This window comes from Erythranthe guttata, chromosome 10 (genome assembly GCF_056151865.1).
Source record: "Erythranthe guttata isolate IM_541 chromosome 10, IM_541, whole genome shotgun sequence".
NCBI classification, from domain to species: Eukaryota; Viridiplantae; Streptophyta; class Magnoliopsida; order Lamiales; family Phrymaceae; genus Erythranthe; species Erythranthe guttata.
This window is the reverse complement of record NC_142542.1, coordinates 1,461,477-1,478,516: the sequence shown is the minus strand read 5'-3', so window position 1 is coordinate 1,478,516 and position 17,040 is coordinate 1,461,477. Positions and strand designations below refer to the sequence as shown.

Sequence of the window (17,040 nt, the reverse complement as noted above, 5' to 3'; positions counted from 1 at the left end):
CCGCTTCTTTCACCGATTGTGGCGTTCCACCACGTTTACTCGAGAAGCTTCAGGCTTAGCTCGTTTCTTCTTTTCGTCGGCGGTTGCGGCTGTTCGGAAGAGGTTAGGCGGTGCCGGCATCGAGTTCCCGTTGGTGGAAAATGAACTGGCAGAGGACCTCCCCGACGACGTGATTCCGGGTTTTGAGGGGGATGTAAACGAGGATCCCAACTTAGAGTGGTGGAGGCCGGTTTATCAAGGCCTCGTTGAAGAATTCTCCCGGCAAGGGGCTATTACCGACTTCGCCGGAGACATCGGGGCCCTTGGGACGGTGGTTAGTTCCGAAGAGGCACAACCAAGCCTCGTTTCGCCGCCCCCTCCGGATGCTGAGAATCAGAGTGAAGCAGTTCCAAAGTGAAGGCCAAAAAGACTTAACCATTTTTTATGTTTTGTACTTTGAATATGTATTTCTTGAATATTACTCCCTTTATTTCCTTTTGTCATGTACCCTTAACAATTTCTCCGTTTTTCCATATGCTTGAAACGTCTTTATTCGCTTTTATGTCTTTGTTGTTTTGGACTTCAGACTTAGTCTGTCAATATCCTCACTGATCTCCAGTGGTGTTTTATTCCTTAAGCTCATCCATTAGTTCAATCGGACTTCAGACTTAGTCTGTCAATATCCTCACTGATCTCCAGTGGTGTTTTATTCCTTAAGCTCATCCATTAGTTCAATCTTGTACCATTCCTATATTTTAACTTAGCACCCACTCATAATATTTTGCTTACGAAAACGCGAATTAACGCCACAACGAAACACGCGAGTTAACGCCACAATGAAACACGCGAGTTAACGCCACAGTAAAACACGCGAGTTAACGCCACACTGAAACACGCGAGTTAACGCCACAGTAAAACACGCGAGTTAACGCCACAGTAAAACACGCGAGTTAACGCCACAATGAAACACGCGAGTTAACGCCACAATGAAACACGCGAGTTAACGCCACAGTAAAACACGCGAGTTAACGCCACAATGAAACACGCGAGTTAACGCCACAATGAAACACGCGAGTTAACGCCACAATGAAACACGCGAGTTAACGCCACAGTAAAACACGCGAGTTAACGCCACAATGAAACACGCGAGTTAACGCCACAATGAAACACGCGAGTTAACGCCACAGTAAAACACGCGAGTTAACGCCACAGTGAAACACGCGAGTTAACGCCACAGTAAAACACGCGAGTTAACGCCACAATGAAACACGCGAGTTAACGCCACAGTAAAACACGCGAGTTAACGCCACACTGAAACACGCGAGTTAACGCCACAATGAAACACGCGAGTTAACGCCACAATGAAATCGAGGCAATTACGCCAGCGAAATCGAGACACACCTTGTACAGGCAAAACAACCATTAATAAACATCCATTTTCCGATCTGGGCTAGGCCCCGTGGTTTTTTCTCTCCTTATTTGGAGGGTTTCCACGTTAAAAAAGTACTTGTGTTATTTACTTAAGTTATAACTGTGGCGTTAACTCGCGTGTTTTACTGTGGCGTTAACTCGCGTGTTTCATTGTGGCGTTAACTCGCGTGTTTTACTGTGGCGTTAACTCGCGTGTTTCACTGTGGCGTTAACTCGCGTGTTTTACTGTGGCGTTAACTCGCGTGTTTCATTGTGGCGTTAACTCGCGTGTTTCATTGTGGCGTTAACTCGCGTGTTTTACTGTGGCGTTAACTCGCGTGTTTCATTGTGGCGTTAACTCCTGAGGCTTTCCTTCTCCTTCTGGCGGATGCTGAACAACGATAGGGAGGTTTTCTTGCACTTTTTCGAGCTGGCGAACTGGTTCATGAAGGCCTTAGCAAATTGTTCGAAAGATTGCATGCTCCCGGAAGGCAACAAACCGAACCAGGCCTGCGCAGGCCCGGCTAGGGTGGTGGCGAAGGCACGACATCTCACCCCTTCCGTGAGCTGATGAAGTGATGCCGTGTTGTTAAAACGGCTTAGGTGTTCGGCGGGATCCGATGTGCCATTGTACTCGAACGAGATGGGTCGGTAGCTAGCGGGTATGGGGTCGTCATCGAGGTGTTTTGCGAAAGGGCTAGATCCCACGAGATCTTGCATTGACCTGTTCCGTAAGGCCTTTAATTCGTTCATATCACGTCTCAGGCTGTCTACTTCGGTCCTGACTCCATGACTGTCGCCTCCTCGATTTTCCGAATAACTGTCGCCTTCATCATCAGTTCGCCCCTCGTTCAGAGAGCGTCTCAGGTCCCTTTTCGGTCGGTTATCCTGAGGTAAGGATTGGGCGTAATTGCGGATGGCCGTGGTGATCATGACTTCTACTTCATCTCGGGTGTACGTGCGCTCATCAGGGGGTGGAGCCGGTGCTGCAGCCGGTCTTTTCGAAGCAGCTCCAGCGCTCTGAAATTCAAAAGAAGGGCTTCCTGAAAAGAGAGGGACTCGTCTCTCTTTCTCGGGCGTGAGCAGGCTGCACCCGGACTTCTCCCTCGAGGCAGGCGGCGGATCAACGCCAGGTGTATCGTGAGCTGCTGCTTCCAGCTCCTTCTGTAGGTTTCGGGTAACCGTGTCTTCTCCTTCCATTTTTTCTCCACGTTCTCAGCTCAGATCTGGACTTCCGGGGGTAGATCTGATTTTTCCCGGAAGCTGTTTTCCCAAAACTTCAAGATTTTCCCACAGACGGCGCCACTTGATTTTGGTCCGTAGGTCTTCGTCTTCCTCAAGCCAGCTCCTTCCGTACTCCGGGTGAATAAACCTGCAACGCCGGGAGGGGTTCCCGGCGGGAAAGCTCCGACGATCAAGTCAGTGATCGGAATAGAAGAGAAAATGTATATGTAATGTAATAGTGATTAGTGTAAAAAAAATCCCCTGTGTGTGTATGTTGATTCTCTTATTTATAGATGAGGAAAGCTTGGCTTCCAAGGCTTTCCTTTTTTAGGGTTTCCCCTTTTCCCCCAAGTCATGTATCTTGGGCCTATATTGCCCTGGGCTCGCCTTACCGCGTTTTGGTATTGGGCTAGCGAGTTAAGGTACTCCCACGTAGTTCCGAGGTTCGCGCCATATGACGACCTCGCTCATAGGACCGAGCTACGGCATCATGGGTTCTTCATTATGGGCCTATCATATTGGGCTTACCCTAATGGGCTTATGTTTATTTATTAATTGTCAAACAAGCCCGTATCAACCTCAACTCAATGTTTTTTTTTTCCTACAAAGAGAGGTGTTGTGGTGTACTTGTCCGCGTGGAAACAGTCTGTGAGCGTGTGAAGATTCAACATGCAATTTAGGCGATGTTTTATGGTAATTAATCAGTGAACCGTTGAGAGAGAGAGAGAGAGAGAGAGAGAGAGAGAGAGAGAGAGAGAGAGAGAGAGAGAGAGAGAGAGAGAGAGAGAGAGAGAGAGAGAGAGAGAGAGAGAGAGAGAGAGAGAGAGAGAGAGAGAGTAATTAGTTGAAGAATGAAGGAGAAGCAGACAAAAGCAGCCATGTAGAAATAGTACGTGATCAAGCGGTTGATGATGATAAATGGAGGCACTTCTCCGATTTTTTTTATTAATTTTTTGAATGATTTTCACTAAAGGTATACTGTATAATAATTAATTGTTTTGAACATTTAATAAATATATGATTAATACAAATCGAATCTTTTGCTAAGTTTACAAATCGTAATGAATTGTGAATCGCAAGAGTTTGAATCCTTATTGAAAATTATCATAAATTTAAATATATGTCAATATTTAATGTTAAAGATCAGGGAGGTCCTGACATTTTTGGGGCCCTAAGTGTATTTTTTTTTAATAATTATTTTATGATTAATACTTATTTAACTTGATAAAACAAACAAAAATAAATATATTATGACATTAGTGAATGAGGATAAAAATGCATAAATCTACACTAAATATTCATTGAAATTTATTTATATTTATTTATTTATTTTTTTTTATTATTATTATTATTATTATTATTATTATTATTATTATTATTATTATTATTATTATTATTATTATTATTATTATTATTATTATTATTATTATTATTATTATTATTATTATTATTTTTTATAAACTTTTTTGAGTTGCACCATAAGTTATGACAAAAAAGATGAATTATTTCTCTTTTTCTTTTTTTTTTCTTTTAATGATGGATAGTAAAATATTAAATTTGATGCAGTAGGATTTTTAGTTTTTCATTCCCAATGCTTAACAGAAAATGTGCAATTAATTTGAGCCGAATTGAAATATACCCTAAAATCCAATTAAATATTGTAATTTTTAAGTTACTAAAAACACAAGACTATTTATATATGTATATATACTGTTTTTTTTATTTGGGGACCCCTTAAAGAAGTGGGGCCCAAAACCATTGCTTGTGCAGAATGGGCTCAGGGCCGGCACTTTTAAAGATTATAAATTTTTAGGTTTATTCAAAACAATTATTGTTTTATTATTTTTGTTTAATTGATTTTATTTCGAACAAGATGGTAAATTTTATTTTGGCTTAATTCCACTTTGCACCCTTGAAATATGCCATTTTGGCACTTTGCACCCTCGAAACAAATTAATAGCACTTTGCACCCTCGAAACACAATAAATAATTCACAATGCACCCTGAATTGAATAATAAAGGCAATTTTATTTTTCATTGGTGTTTTTTTTTCGGGGTGCAAAATAAAAAAAAAATAAATTGTTATTTTCTTGAACCCCCAACCTAATTTCGAGCGGACAAAGTGCGAAAAAATAAAAACTACACGGATTATTTAAAAAGCCTACATTTTCTTACAAAATAAAAAATAAAAAATAAGCTTTTATCACTAAATTATTCGATTGATGGAGCTTTTATGTAACTGTTTGAAAATATTAGGTGAAAATACTTGGAAGAAAATATGATTTTCAGATAACTTGATAACGAAATAGTTGAATGATTTTTTTTTCGTAAAATATTTGATTTTTGTTATAAAAAAAATTAATATATATATAAAATTTATTTTTATTTTTGAACTTTATAGTTTCAAAATGATTGATGAATAAAAAAAATATTTGAGATTTGGCATCCTAAAAAAAATACCACTAAAAATATTAAATTACATTTTTTAGCTTTAAAAATTCATTTGGGGTGCATTATGCATGATTTATTGTATTTCGAGGGTGCAAAGTGCTATTAATTTGTTTCGAGGGTGCAAAGTGCCAAAATGGTATATTTCAAGGGTGCAAAGTGGAATTAAGCCTTTTATTTTTAACCAAAAAAAGTTACATTTTCAATCGTAAAAAATCGACTGAATCGTAAAAATTGATAGAATTATGTCGAAATTTCTTATATGATTCAAATTGAAAAGTTGAAAAATCGAAGTCGTCGAATCGAATCTTAAATCGCGGAGTTAGATAATTGCTTTTCTTCTCCGATGCAGCTCCGAGATCATTCTCTCCGATCCCTCACCGCCCTACCTTCTTCCCGAACGCATCCCCGCACCCATTCGCAACTCCAAAATATGAACAAAAACCCTTAAAATAATTAAAATAAAGAAGTTACATCCACTCCAAAAATCATATTCGAAATCACGCCGAAACCAAGCTGCCCCACTAGAGCAAACATGGACTTCCCATTTCGCCCTGTTCCATTACCATTACCACTACCACCGGCCACCTCGTGATTATTCTGCGGCGGCGGCGTTACGTTGTTTGGATACATATTATAGTATTGATTATTATAACCATGGTTAAAACCAGGATGGTACGCATAACCAGGAGGATGGTTCATGTAACCAGGGGTCGGGCCTTGATAATAATAAGGGAACCCGTAGTTATAATGTGCAAACTGCGGCGGCGGCCGGAAAGGAATCCCCTGGTCAAACACCGGCGGCACCACTCCACGCTGACTCGTCTTCCCTCCAGCTCCCTTTTGCTGGCAAGAAACCACCGGCACTAAAATACACTCCAAATGAATGTCGAAGTTACACTCCCCACACCTGTACCGCCACGTGGAGCTTCCGCAGGGGGCCCGGCAGACGGCGCAGGATCCGGCGATCGGAGACGACCGGAGGGTCAACGGGTGGGGCTTGTGCAGCGCGTGGTGCAGCTTCTCCGGCAGCTGCGTGCAGAGCGGGTGCACGTCGAACTCGCAATCCTTGCACCGGTAGAACAAGCCCTCGACCGGGTCTTTGCAGACGTCGCACACGCGCTCGACCACGCGCTGGGATTGCCCCTTCCGCATCACGAGCGCCAGCGCGTGGGGTTTGTGCATGAACGATGTGAGTTGGCGGGGGCACGTGGCGCAGTAGTCGTGGAGGTCGAAGTCGCAGCCGCTGTGGCTGCACCGGTATCGCTTCCCGGCGCCGCCGACGGTTTTGCAGCCGTCGCATAAGTACTCCGTGTCGCCGTCGAACGGCGTTAGTGGGTGGCCTGGGTGGATGAAATGGTCGATTGATTTCTTTGGGAGAGGAGCCATATTCGATGGTTTTGCTTTCTACAAATGATTATTTAGGTTTTTATTGTATTTTAAATAACCAATAGGGGGAAGACTTGGATTTTTTAAATAAAGAAGACTTTGACTGTGTGGATAGTTTCTGGAGTTGACTTTGCTTAGATGAGATTATAAGACATTGGAATATTGGATGAAGCCTTCTTTTTCTTGTCTGGCATACACAAATAATTCAATAAAATACACTTCTTTTGTCGTTTGATTTGGACTTGATCACATGGTGAAATAAAATCAAATCATTCGATAATCAATTTCCAATCCGTTCATTAAAAGTTCTATTGAACTCAATTTGTTATAATGAACAAAGTTTGAACACACATATTTCTGCTCAATATGCTATGAATCTTGTTACGAAAAAAACCATACAAAAATTAATCTATTCGAAGTTCATTCGCGTGTGACTATTAAGCTCGTTCGAGCTCGATTATGTTGTTTTTCCCCTCCATTTCTAAATAGGTGTCAGTTTTTCACATTTGCATCAGTCTTTAGGAATATTAATAACCGTGCCTTAATTTTAAGAAAATAGATATTGTTAGACCAAGAAACCATTGTTTACTAGTTAATGTAAGGATAGTGTTTGAGAAAAAATAGGTGCATAACTGAAAAATATGACATTAATGAAGTTTATGGAAAAAATAACAATTTTTTTTAATGACAAATATTGTGAAACGAAAAAAGTACCAAAATGAGCTCAACACAATTTTAAAATAATTAAAAAAAATTAAATATCTAGCCCTATTTGTTTAATTTACACCCTTAGCTTGCTTGTGATCCTAGCTTCAACTCAATGTGGTTTCTACTACATGAGTTGTGATGTCCGTGTGGAAACGGTCAACAAGTTGATGAACGTGTGAAGATTCTACAATATCGGAGTATATTAAGAAAATAAATTGTAAAATAATAATATAATTCAGATTTCAAACAGTGAAAACTATTAATTGAAAGATATATTAATTGATGATTTATACTAATGAACATGCATCTAATTAATCAGCTAAAAGTTTAATATATTTTGTACAACTATTTCATCGAGGATATGATGTTATAAAGATATTTATTCATAGAATATATTTTTCGTGCATTAAGCACTCAAACACATGAACAACACATCATAATTAATATGTATTGCAAATGGAGAGTTGCTATAAGAAAATTGAAAATTGAAAATTGAGATTATATAAAATGGATATCCAAGATTATTTGAAATTAAAAAAAAAAAAAACTGAAATTCCAAGTAGGTATGTAAATGAGCCAAGCTCTAGCCGAACTCGTCAATTTTTTCGAACTCGAGTTCAGGCTCATAGATCTTTCATCTGATGAGCTCGAGCTCAAGTCGAGTCGAGCCTGTCGAGGTTGAGCTCAGCTCATCTTATATTTTTTTTTAAATTTATTTTTACATATATTAATTTAGTTTTTTTATTAAAAATATTTTATATGAAACATAAACAAAACGTTACTTTGTATTTTTACAATTTGGGCCGTAGCCCATTAAGTTTACAAATTTAAAAGTAAAAAGAATTAAGCCCATAAAAATTCATGGAAAAAAAAAAATTAAACTTTGCTTTATTCTACGCAGTACACGCGGTTCGTATTTCCAAACTAACTGGGGGGGGGGGGGGGGGGGGGGGGGGGGGGGGGTCAGGTTACAAACGGGAGTGACGGTGCAATCAGCACTTGGAGATTTGCTCTATATCTCCTTTCCTTTTTGCTCTACAGTTTCTATTTTTCATTTACCCGTTTTAATGGCTTCCGCCATTAATAATTGCTGTCCTCTTCGATGCATCTCCGAGTTTCCTCTCTCTCACTCACTGGGATACCTTCCCCTACACCTCTCCGCATCCAATCGCAACTCCGGTGATACAATTAATAACAAGGTACAACTCGGCGCCAAAAGTACGGACGCACAGTTTTCCTCAGTGTTTTTAACCTTGTTTTTTTGGTGTCTAATTATTATGTATATAATAGGTTCTGCGATTGGATGGCCGTAATCGACGCTCCATTTCTGTGAATTGCAGTTCGACGACGGAGAAGAGAATTTTATCTGGAGATCGAATGCTGGTAGGTTTTTTAACGTCGTTTTATCTCTGCTTTTCGATTCTGACAAAACATCAAAACTCAATGAACATTTTGTTTGTTAAAATAGTTTTGGAGTTTTTTGTTTAGTGTCTTTTTGGATAAGAGATTGAGTGTTGTTTATTTGAATATATTAGTTTTTTGCCTAATTGGGATTGTTGTCGTTTTATGTTAGGTGTTTGTGCCGCCACATCCTTTAATTAAGCACTGGGTTTCAGTTCTTCGGAACGAGCAGACGCCTAGCCCAGTCTTCAGTATGTAAAATCTGAATTAATATCTTCATGATAATTTCGTTTATATGTAATTGGAATTTTAAATAAAGGCCAATTTGATGAAGGTGCATGGTCTTACAATCTCCTTGTGTCGTTCCTATTGTCGTTTTGTTTTCCTTTGATGTATACTATTTTGTGTTCAGGAAATGCTATGGCTGAGCTTGGCAGACTACTAATGTACGAGGCATCAAGAGACTGGCTGGTGAGATTCGATAGTTTGCGATTTGTGTTTTGTTGTTTGCCTCTCTGATATATGTTATGTTGTATTGTTAATTGAACATAGTAAACTTGGGTGACTACTCTGCATTGTTCGCAATTAGTATGAACTTATTGCTCAAGAAGCTCTGCTAATTGGAAATCTATGGTTACATCTAAGAATTATGTGTTTGTTATTGCTGCCAGCCAACTATCTCCGGAGACATTCAATCGCCAATGGGTGTTGCCTCAGTGGAATTTGTTGATCCAAGGGAACATGTTGCAGTTAGTCCTCCCTCTCTCTCTCTCTCTTACACACACAACCACCGACATGCATACGTTTCCATATGAATTGAATTGATCATTATCTTTCCCAACAGATTATTCCCATATTACGAGCTGGTCTTGCTCTGGCAGAGCATGCATCGTCACTTTTGCCAGCAACAAAGACATATCATCTTGGTATTGAAATATTTATTTGCTTTCGACTGGATAACAAAACCATTACCCATATTCTGAAATTAATTTTCTGTACTCTAAATGATATTAAACCAATGAATGTTGATTGTTAAGTGATGCTGTTCTTCATGCATACCCTTCTCTCCTCTTGCCAATGGTAAAGACATACCATCTACGGTTATAGGATTTTGTTACATTACGATTACAGGAGAAATATAATATCATGCTTTATTTTGATAGGCAAGCTAAATTTTGTTGAAAACATGTGTTCTGATTCCAAATTGTTGACATGTTAGGTTATTTTCCTTAAATATTCATTTATCTACATTTGACTGATTTGTTTGTTGATTGTGTTACATTTAACTCCCTTTTGATTTAAACTTTGGTGTTGTTGAAACTGAGTATGCTAGGGATTAGCAGAGACGAAGAAACTCTTCAGCCAACTATATACTTGAACAAGTAAGAATACATTGCTAGCGAAATTGATAGGTTAATTTAATGTGTTTCTGTTGTTTAATATGCAACATTAATGTTCTATAGATATGATTTATGAATGTTCATAATCTATAATATTTTGTCATCTTGATTTGATTTACCTCTGTGGTACCGATATAGGTAATGCGTTTAGATAAGTCTAATAGAAATCTTACCTTGATATAGGCTGCCTGACAAATTTCCTGAAGGTTCTCGAGTATTTGTTGTAGATCCCATGCTTGCAACAGGTACTTATTGTATACCTTTTGTTATTATTTGAGTTAAACCGTATGTCAGCTTGCTCAACCTATCATGTTTATCTCTCATAGGATGTTCTTCTGTAAACTGTAGGAGTTGTAGAGACACAGTCTTTTGCCATTGCCACTATTTTTCAATGTATATAAATCTCATGATTTGATGTTTAAATCGGATAGGTGTGTGGTGTAGGTTTGATCTTCAGCTCAAAGATATTTTTTTCTCAAGCTAATAATTTCAGAAGTTCAGCTCAACTTTTTTAGAACTGTATTTATCACTATCATTAGAGAGCGTGAAAATCACTAGTAGTCAAGTTCTAATTGGAATATATTCATACTAGTTTACAATAAATCAAAAATCATTTAATTTGGATTCAATGAGTATAGTATACATGAGGTTGATGGAGAGCTTAGAATATAAAACATTAACTTCTCTATCCTCAATCTAAACTAGAACTGTGAGAATGATCTGACAGCAGATCGTAAATATCTCCTTAAATACGAGTAGTGTTTGCATTCTTTTATTATTGCTAGGAGATGGTTATTGATTTTTCTGCATACAATTTTTTTTAGGTGGTACATTGGTTGCAGCTCTTGAACTGATAAAGGAACGAGGGGTGGACAATAAGCAAATAAAAGTGGTTGGTTTCCTTATTGATTCTTGTTTGCTGACTTGTTTCGGAATTTTTTTATTTATTGTTTACACTGTTTTCTTAAGATGTATGTATTACATGTTACCAACTATACTGATTACTTGGTTTAGATATCTGCTGTTGCTGCTCCTCCAGCTCTTAAAAAATTAGGCGAGAGTTTCCCTGGGTAATAACATATATGCTCAAATTATCCTTTAGACCCTGCATTTTTCATATTTGGCTGGTATATTTGCATATATTTTTTAAAGTCATTTTCACTTTTTTATTTCTCAGGCTTCATGTATATGCTGGAATTCTCGACCCTACTGTTAATGACAAAGGGTAGGTATATATGAACTAAGTTAATAGATTGCTGCACATTTGCATAAAGTTGTAATTCCTAAACTTTGTGGATCATGTCAGGTTCATAATTCCTGGACTAGGGGATGCTGGGGACCGTAGTTTTGGCACATAAATACAGCAAACTGTACAACTAGCTTGATTTTATCTGTTCTCGTTACTCCCAATTTTGATATCTGAAGGTATGGAAAGCTCTGCCTAACTTTTTAAAGTATTTAATTAGCTGATTGCTTGACATATTTATCTGGTAATTACTTTTCAACTTCATAAGAATTCATAAAATATCCGACTGATTGGGGATGTGTTAAATGACAAGTCGTGTTGTATTGTTTCATGTTCAAGTATTCTACGGAGGATAACATGTACGAAATGAGGTTGTAAGGGTAATAACTTTTCCGGGTAGCAAATCTTAATCAATTAAGTATCTTCAAAGAATTACATACCAGACTTTCTTGAAATAGTAACTTAGACTTGAGATAGATTTCATCAGGACAAGTTACAATCTTTATTCCATGATAGCATTATAAGCATCTTCTCTTCTATTTCGACTGTGAATCGATTTGGCTAGGGCTGTGACATTTCCAACATATATCTGTCACGGGCAGTGTGATTTGTCTCACGCCCATCGATTGTATAACCGTAATTTTGCAAAACCCTATTCAGTCCATGGGTTGCAGTGTAGTGTTCCAAAATCTTGACCCAAATAAAGCTTAACAGCCCCAAAGCTGCAATTACAATTGCGCCACACAGAATATACAAGGTTACTGTATCCATCACTCCTCTTACTAATGGTGGAACGAAATGCAAGTGTGAGTGAGTTTCTTATAGTCAAAGAAATATTGCAATATCTACTAAATTCTGTGAGATCTTTTAAATCCCCTTCTAGATTGCGAGTAAGTCGTCATTAATGAATGTGGTAAAAAAGTTTGGCTTTATCTCTGAATCCCGATGTGATCTCTCTTCTGATTAACCAAATTATATTCGATATATTATGTATAAAAGTTGTGCAAATCGAACCACGTTACTTGCAAGTAGTAACGTATTTCCCTTTTGTGTGTGGATGGGAGAAAAGGGCTTGTGTGATCTTTTACGCAGGTGGCTGATATTTTTATGTGATTTGTATTGTAATATTCATTATGATCTGTGTGTTTGATTCCAGAGAAAGAAATCTACATGCACAACCTTTTCTCCAACATGCCATAAGTCGAGCATTTTTTGTTTATTTGATTCGAGGAAATTAAGATGCCTTCTATTTTAAGAATCTTGATCGAATATTTTTTGCACCTTTAAATTTCGATATTTAGTCCTGCAAAAAATGTTTCATCGGAACGTGAATATTGATAACACGATTCTCGTGGCATCAGGAAATTCCATTCGTGAATCGAAGACAAGTGCCGCTGAGAAAAGTTTCTATGTGAGTGAGATACATGGGCTTGGATTTCTTTGACCTTTGTTTCAACTGTTGATTGTTTTCGGAATTTCTTTTTTAGTGTTAATTCGAAAGGATTATTATCTTTTGAAAATATACCTGCAATATCTGAGGTCACTGTATGTGACAATTATTCGTCAAACAAGGCATTACATTAGGGTACCTTAATCTTTTACTGCATTTAATCTTACGGTTGCAGTGATGGAATGAAGTTAGTTTTGGACTCCCCTTAATATGGTAGCACCTGACTATATATTTTATATTTCAAATAAATAAATAAAATAAAATAAAATAAAGGTAAGTTACTAAATGAACTTTTCAACTTGTTTTAAAATGAACAAACCTTATATCAAAAAAAAAATGAACAAACCTTTTGATCGTTGACTTCATCGTGTCAATTGTAATTGTAAAAAAACTGCATGAAAATTTGAGGGCCAACTGGCAGCTAAAGAGAGGCTAGGATCTGAACCATTGATGCCAAAGATGATCGAAAGGTCATTAATGAAGCATGGCAGTCGAGAAGAATGTTGCAATCATGATAACGTGTTTAAGAAATTCGAGTAGTTTTGAGGAGAATTAAACGAATAGATTTTACTCTGCTTCTTATTCTCAAACGAACCACTCCGATAGACTCCCCAGAGAAAGGGCATAATAGATGATCGGAGCCGGTTCAGCAATATTGGGCCAAACTCTCTCCCACCCAAAATTATTGGGCCAAGGCTCAATGAGAAAATAGGAACTAAGCCCATCATGCCATTTTTCCCGCCTATTTTGGAGTAAAAAATTTCATACAAATATATTTTGGCGTACTATTTAATAACTTCTCAAATTGAAGAAAATTAGAAAATTTGGGGTGATCGAATATTTTACTAATCTTTATCTGTAACGTAAAAGCCGGAAATCTCGACGTTTCTTCACTATCAAACTCTTCAATGCTCAAAATTCCTTTTCATAAAGATACACCCAACCGTATGCCTCTCAAAATTTCTAACTACTTATATATATATATAATATATATTATATATACATATATATACATGTATACATAAAATATAGGTTTTTGCAACCGCGGAGAAAAGAAATGTGTCTGGAGAGTGGAGATCGAACGCTGGTCAGTTTTTTTTTAATCGTCCTTTAAGCTTTGCTTATCGATGCTGACAAATGTCACAAACAACAAATTTCATGTCAGTTTTGAAATTTCTTTAGTGTTTTTCGGATTATAAAATTGAGTGCTGTATTTTTTTTTTCAATAAATTAGTGTTGTTGCGTAATTTGGGATTGTCTGTCTGTGTTATGTTAGGAGGTGTTTGTGCCGCCACATCCTTTAATTAATCACTGGATTTCAGTTCTTCGAAATGAGCAGACACCTACCTCACTCTACAGTAAGTCAATCCTTTACTGTGTGAAAAAATCGGAATTAATCGAAATTAACTTGCATTTTAATTCAATAATCTTTTGAATTGTTTTCGATTTCGTATTATGCATATATATACTGTTTTGTGTTCAGAAAATGCTATGGGTGAACTTGGCAGATTGCTAATTTATGAGGCATCAAGAGACTGTCTGGTGAGATTTGATAGTTCGCATTTCGTGTTTTATTTCTTATGATCTCTGCTAATTGGAAGTATATATATATATATATATATATATATATATATATATATATATATATATATATATATATATATATATATATATATATATATATATATATATATATATATATATATATATATATGCTTACAACTAGATTTATGTCTTTGTGATTTCTGCCAGCCAACTACCACTGGATATGTTAAATCCCCAATGGGTGTTGCCTCTGCGGAATTTATCGATCCAATGCAACCCGTTGCAGTTTGTCCTCTCTCTCTCTCTCTCTCTCTCTCTCTCTCTCTCTCTCTCTCTCTCTCTCTCTCACACACACACACACACACACACATGTATGTAGAAGTTACCATATTGATCATTATCTTGCCCGACAGGTTGTTCCGATATTGAGAGCTGGCCTTGGACTGGCAGAGCAGGCATCATCAGTTTTGCCAGCAATGAAGACATATCATCTTGGTATTGAAACCGTTTTACCCGTCTGAACTTAATTCTCAATACTCTAACGGATATTTAAACAAATGCATTCTAAATTTTTGTTGCACTATGATTACCAGGAGAGATAACGTTATGCTTTATTTTGTGTTCCTAATTGTTGACATATTAGTCCACGTTCTGTCAATTTGTACGCTGATTGAGCTTTAGTAATTGACTTTTGATTTAAACTTAACTGTGGTTGAAACTGAATATGCTAGGAATTGGCAGAGACGAAGAAACACTTCAGCCGACTGTATACTTGAACAAGTAAGAATACATTACAAAGGAAATCGATACATTAGCAGTTATCTATTGTTCTATAGCCAATGTTTTGTCCTACAGATGTGATTTACGAGCATGATTCAGAATATTTAACAGAAATTTCACCTCTACTATAGGTTGCCCACCAAATTTCCTGAAGGTTCTCGAGTATTTGTCGTGGATCCTATGCTTGCAACAGGTACTTACTTATATTAAACATATTTCTATTCGAGTCAAATCGTACTATTATCGAGATGGTTATTGATTTTTATGCATACAATTTTTTAGGTGGCACAGTGGTTGCAGCTCTCGAACTGATAAAGAAACGAGGGGTTGAAAACACGCAAATAAAAGTGGTTGGTTTCTGAATTAATTCTTGTTCGCCGACTTTTAACACGACTTCTTGTTTTTTTTTTTTCTAAGATGTATGCATCACATTATATCAACTGTACTAATTATTGGGTTTAGATATCGGTTGTTGCTGCTCCTCCAGCTATTCGAAAGTTGAGCGAGAAATTCCCTGGGTAATAATTTACACACGTGCTCAAATTATCTTTAGGCCCTACATTTTTAGTATATGGGTGGTATATTTTCATATATTGTTTTAAATAATTTTCATTTTTTTTTATTTCTCAGGGTTCATGTTTATGCTGGAATTGTCGACCCTGTTGTTAACGAGAAAGGGTAGGCGCGGTTAAAATATCAAGTGAGCTAATAGATTGTTGCACACTTGCATTGAGTTGTAATTCTTGAATTCTGTCGATCATTTCCAGGTTCATTGTACCTGGACTCGGGGATGCTGGGGATCGTTGCTTTGGCACATAAATCGAGCAAACTGTTTGACTAGTTTCATCTTCTCCGATTTTTTATATCTTTAGGTATGACATGCTCATTTGTTTGCACATTTGAATATTGATACTTAGTCCTTGTGCGCGAAATGTTTTATTATTGTGTTCGACACCTTAATGTGAATATCATCGTTAACATGTGAATTTTCGCTACGGCAGGGAATTTGAATCAAGACGAGTGCTGCTGAGAAAAGTTTATATTTGTTGCATTGAATTTGAGCCCGGTGAGCTCGCGATTATTACGACTTCTTGTTCTTTTGCTTTTTTTTTTTTCTCTCGACTTTTTTAGTATATGAGTTCATTTTATGAAAATTTGAGGATTTAAAGTTTCGCGCAAATAAAAAAAGCAATAGATCACCACTTCACAAACCAAATTCTTTAAATTAATAACCGAAAAAGCAAGAAACCAAGCCAACCGTTAAGCCACCTAAAATCTGAACAACTACTATAAAACCAGAACCTAAATTCTAAAAATCTCTATGATCATGTAATATATATATATACATACATATATATATATATAATGAAATGTCTACACACCAAAATAACCGCCGTCGCATGAGCAAGCGCCGGTGGAAGTGCTGTTACCGGAGTGCAGCCGTGGTTTGCTGACGAGGCAACAGCAAGCAAGGCCGATCAACATCATGAAACTGATGGCGGTGCCCAAAGCTTGAGCCCATTGCCAGAAATTTCCCATTTTTTCCTCCGTTGGATAAATTTGTTTGCTGCAGAAACCCATTTCTCTACTTATTAGTTTGGATTGTGTATATATTTGCCTGTGTATATAGGAAATATAGTAATATACTGGCATGATCACGTGTTAAGACATTATTAATTAAAGAGTATAACCAATTAATTAATAATATAATATATGGGTATAATGCAATATTAACTGTCACTGTATCTATGTGGAGAGGAATTGAAAGAGGACAAGAAAACATGGTCCAGTCTGTAATTGCCAAAACAGCTACACTTACTAATCAAATTCCTTTTTCGTATAAATTAAAAAAAAATTAGACTTTGTACAGATAGATTAGTTTGTGATCTTCTTTTGGGGTAATCTAATGCTTGAAAGCAATAGATTGCGTCTTTAAAATAAAATAAAATAAAAAACAGTAAGGAAATGTAATATAAAACGTTGGTTAAAACTTAAAAGTTCATTCTCCGCATGATGGGTTGGCCACCTGATAGAAATCAAATCTTTTTGGGCCTTTTTTG

The 17,040-nt window shown here is 37.1% G+C and overlaps 3 protein-coding genes across 3 annotated transcripts; 2 read left to right on the top strand and 1 right to left on the bottom strand.

Moving 5' to 3' along the window:
• Positions 1–5,309: 5,309 nt before the first annotated feature.
• Positions 5,310–6,506, bottom strand: LOC105952799 (protein VACUOLELESS GAMETOPHYTES). Its single transcript, XM_012976377.2, has one exon. The coding sequence runs from the start codon at positions 6,448–6,450 to the stop codon at positions 5,518–5,520; it is 933 nt and encodes a 310-aa protein (XP_012831831.2). The 5' UTR covers positions 6,451–6,506; the 3' UTR covers positions 5,310–5,517.
• Positions 6,507–8,070: 1,564 nt separating this feature from the next.
• On the top strand, positions 8,071–12,864 carry LOC105952987 (uracil phosphoribosyltransferase). The gene is made up of 13 exons (XM_012976595.2): positions 8,071–8,357; positions 8,449–8,541; positions 8,732–8,810; positions 8,972–9,030; positions 9,231–9,308; positions 9,404–9,485; positions 9,893–9,941; positions 10,143–10,204; positions 10,784–10,851; positions 10,974–11,029; positions 11,137–11,184; positions 11,266–11,384; positions 12,567–12,864. Exons 1-12 carry the CDS (start codon positions 8,226–8,228, stop codon positions 11,315–11,317), a joined length of 858 nt encoding a protein of 285 aa, XP_012832049.1. The 5' UTR covers positions 8,071–8,225; the 3' UTR covers positions 11,318–11,384; positions 12,567–12,864.
• Positions 12,865–13,560: 696 nt separating this feature from the next.
• Positions 13,561–16,134, top strand: LOC148767245 (uracil phosphoribosyltransferase-like). The gene is made up of 12 exons (XM_088824800.1): positions 13,561–13,742; positions 13,932–14,013; positions 14,139–14,197; positions 14,408–14,485; positions 14,614–14,695; positions 14,932–14,980; positions 15,112–15,173; positions 15,263–15,330; positions 15,443–15,498; positions 15,611–15,658; positions 15,748–15,852; positions 15,982–16,134. The coding sequence occupies exons 1-11, from the start codon at positions 13,713–13,715 to the stop codon at positions 15,797–15,799; spliced, it is 666 nt and encodes a 221-aa protein (XP_088680926.1). The 5' UTR covers positions 13,561–13,712; the 3' UTR covers positions 15,800–15,852; positions 15,982–16,134.
• Positions 16,135–17,040: the final 906 nt, after the last annotated feature.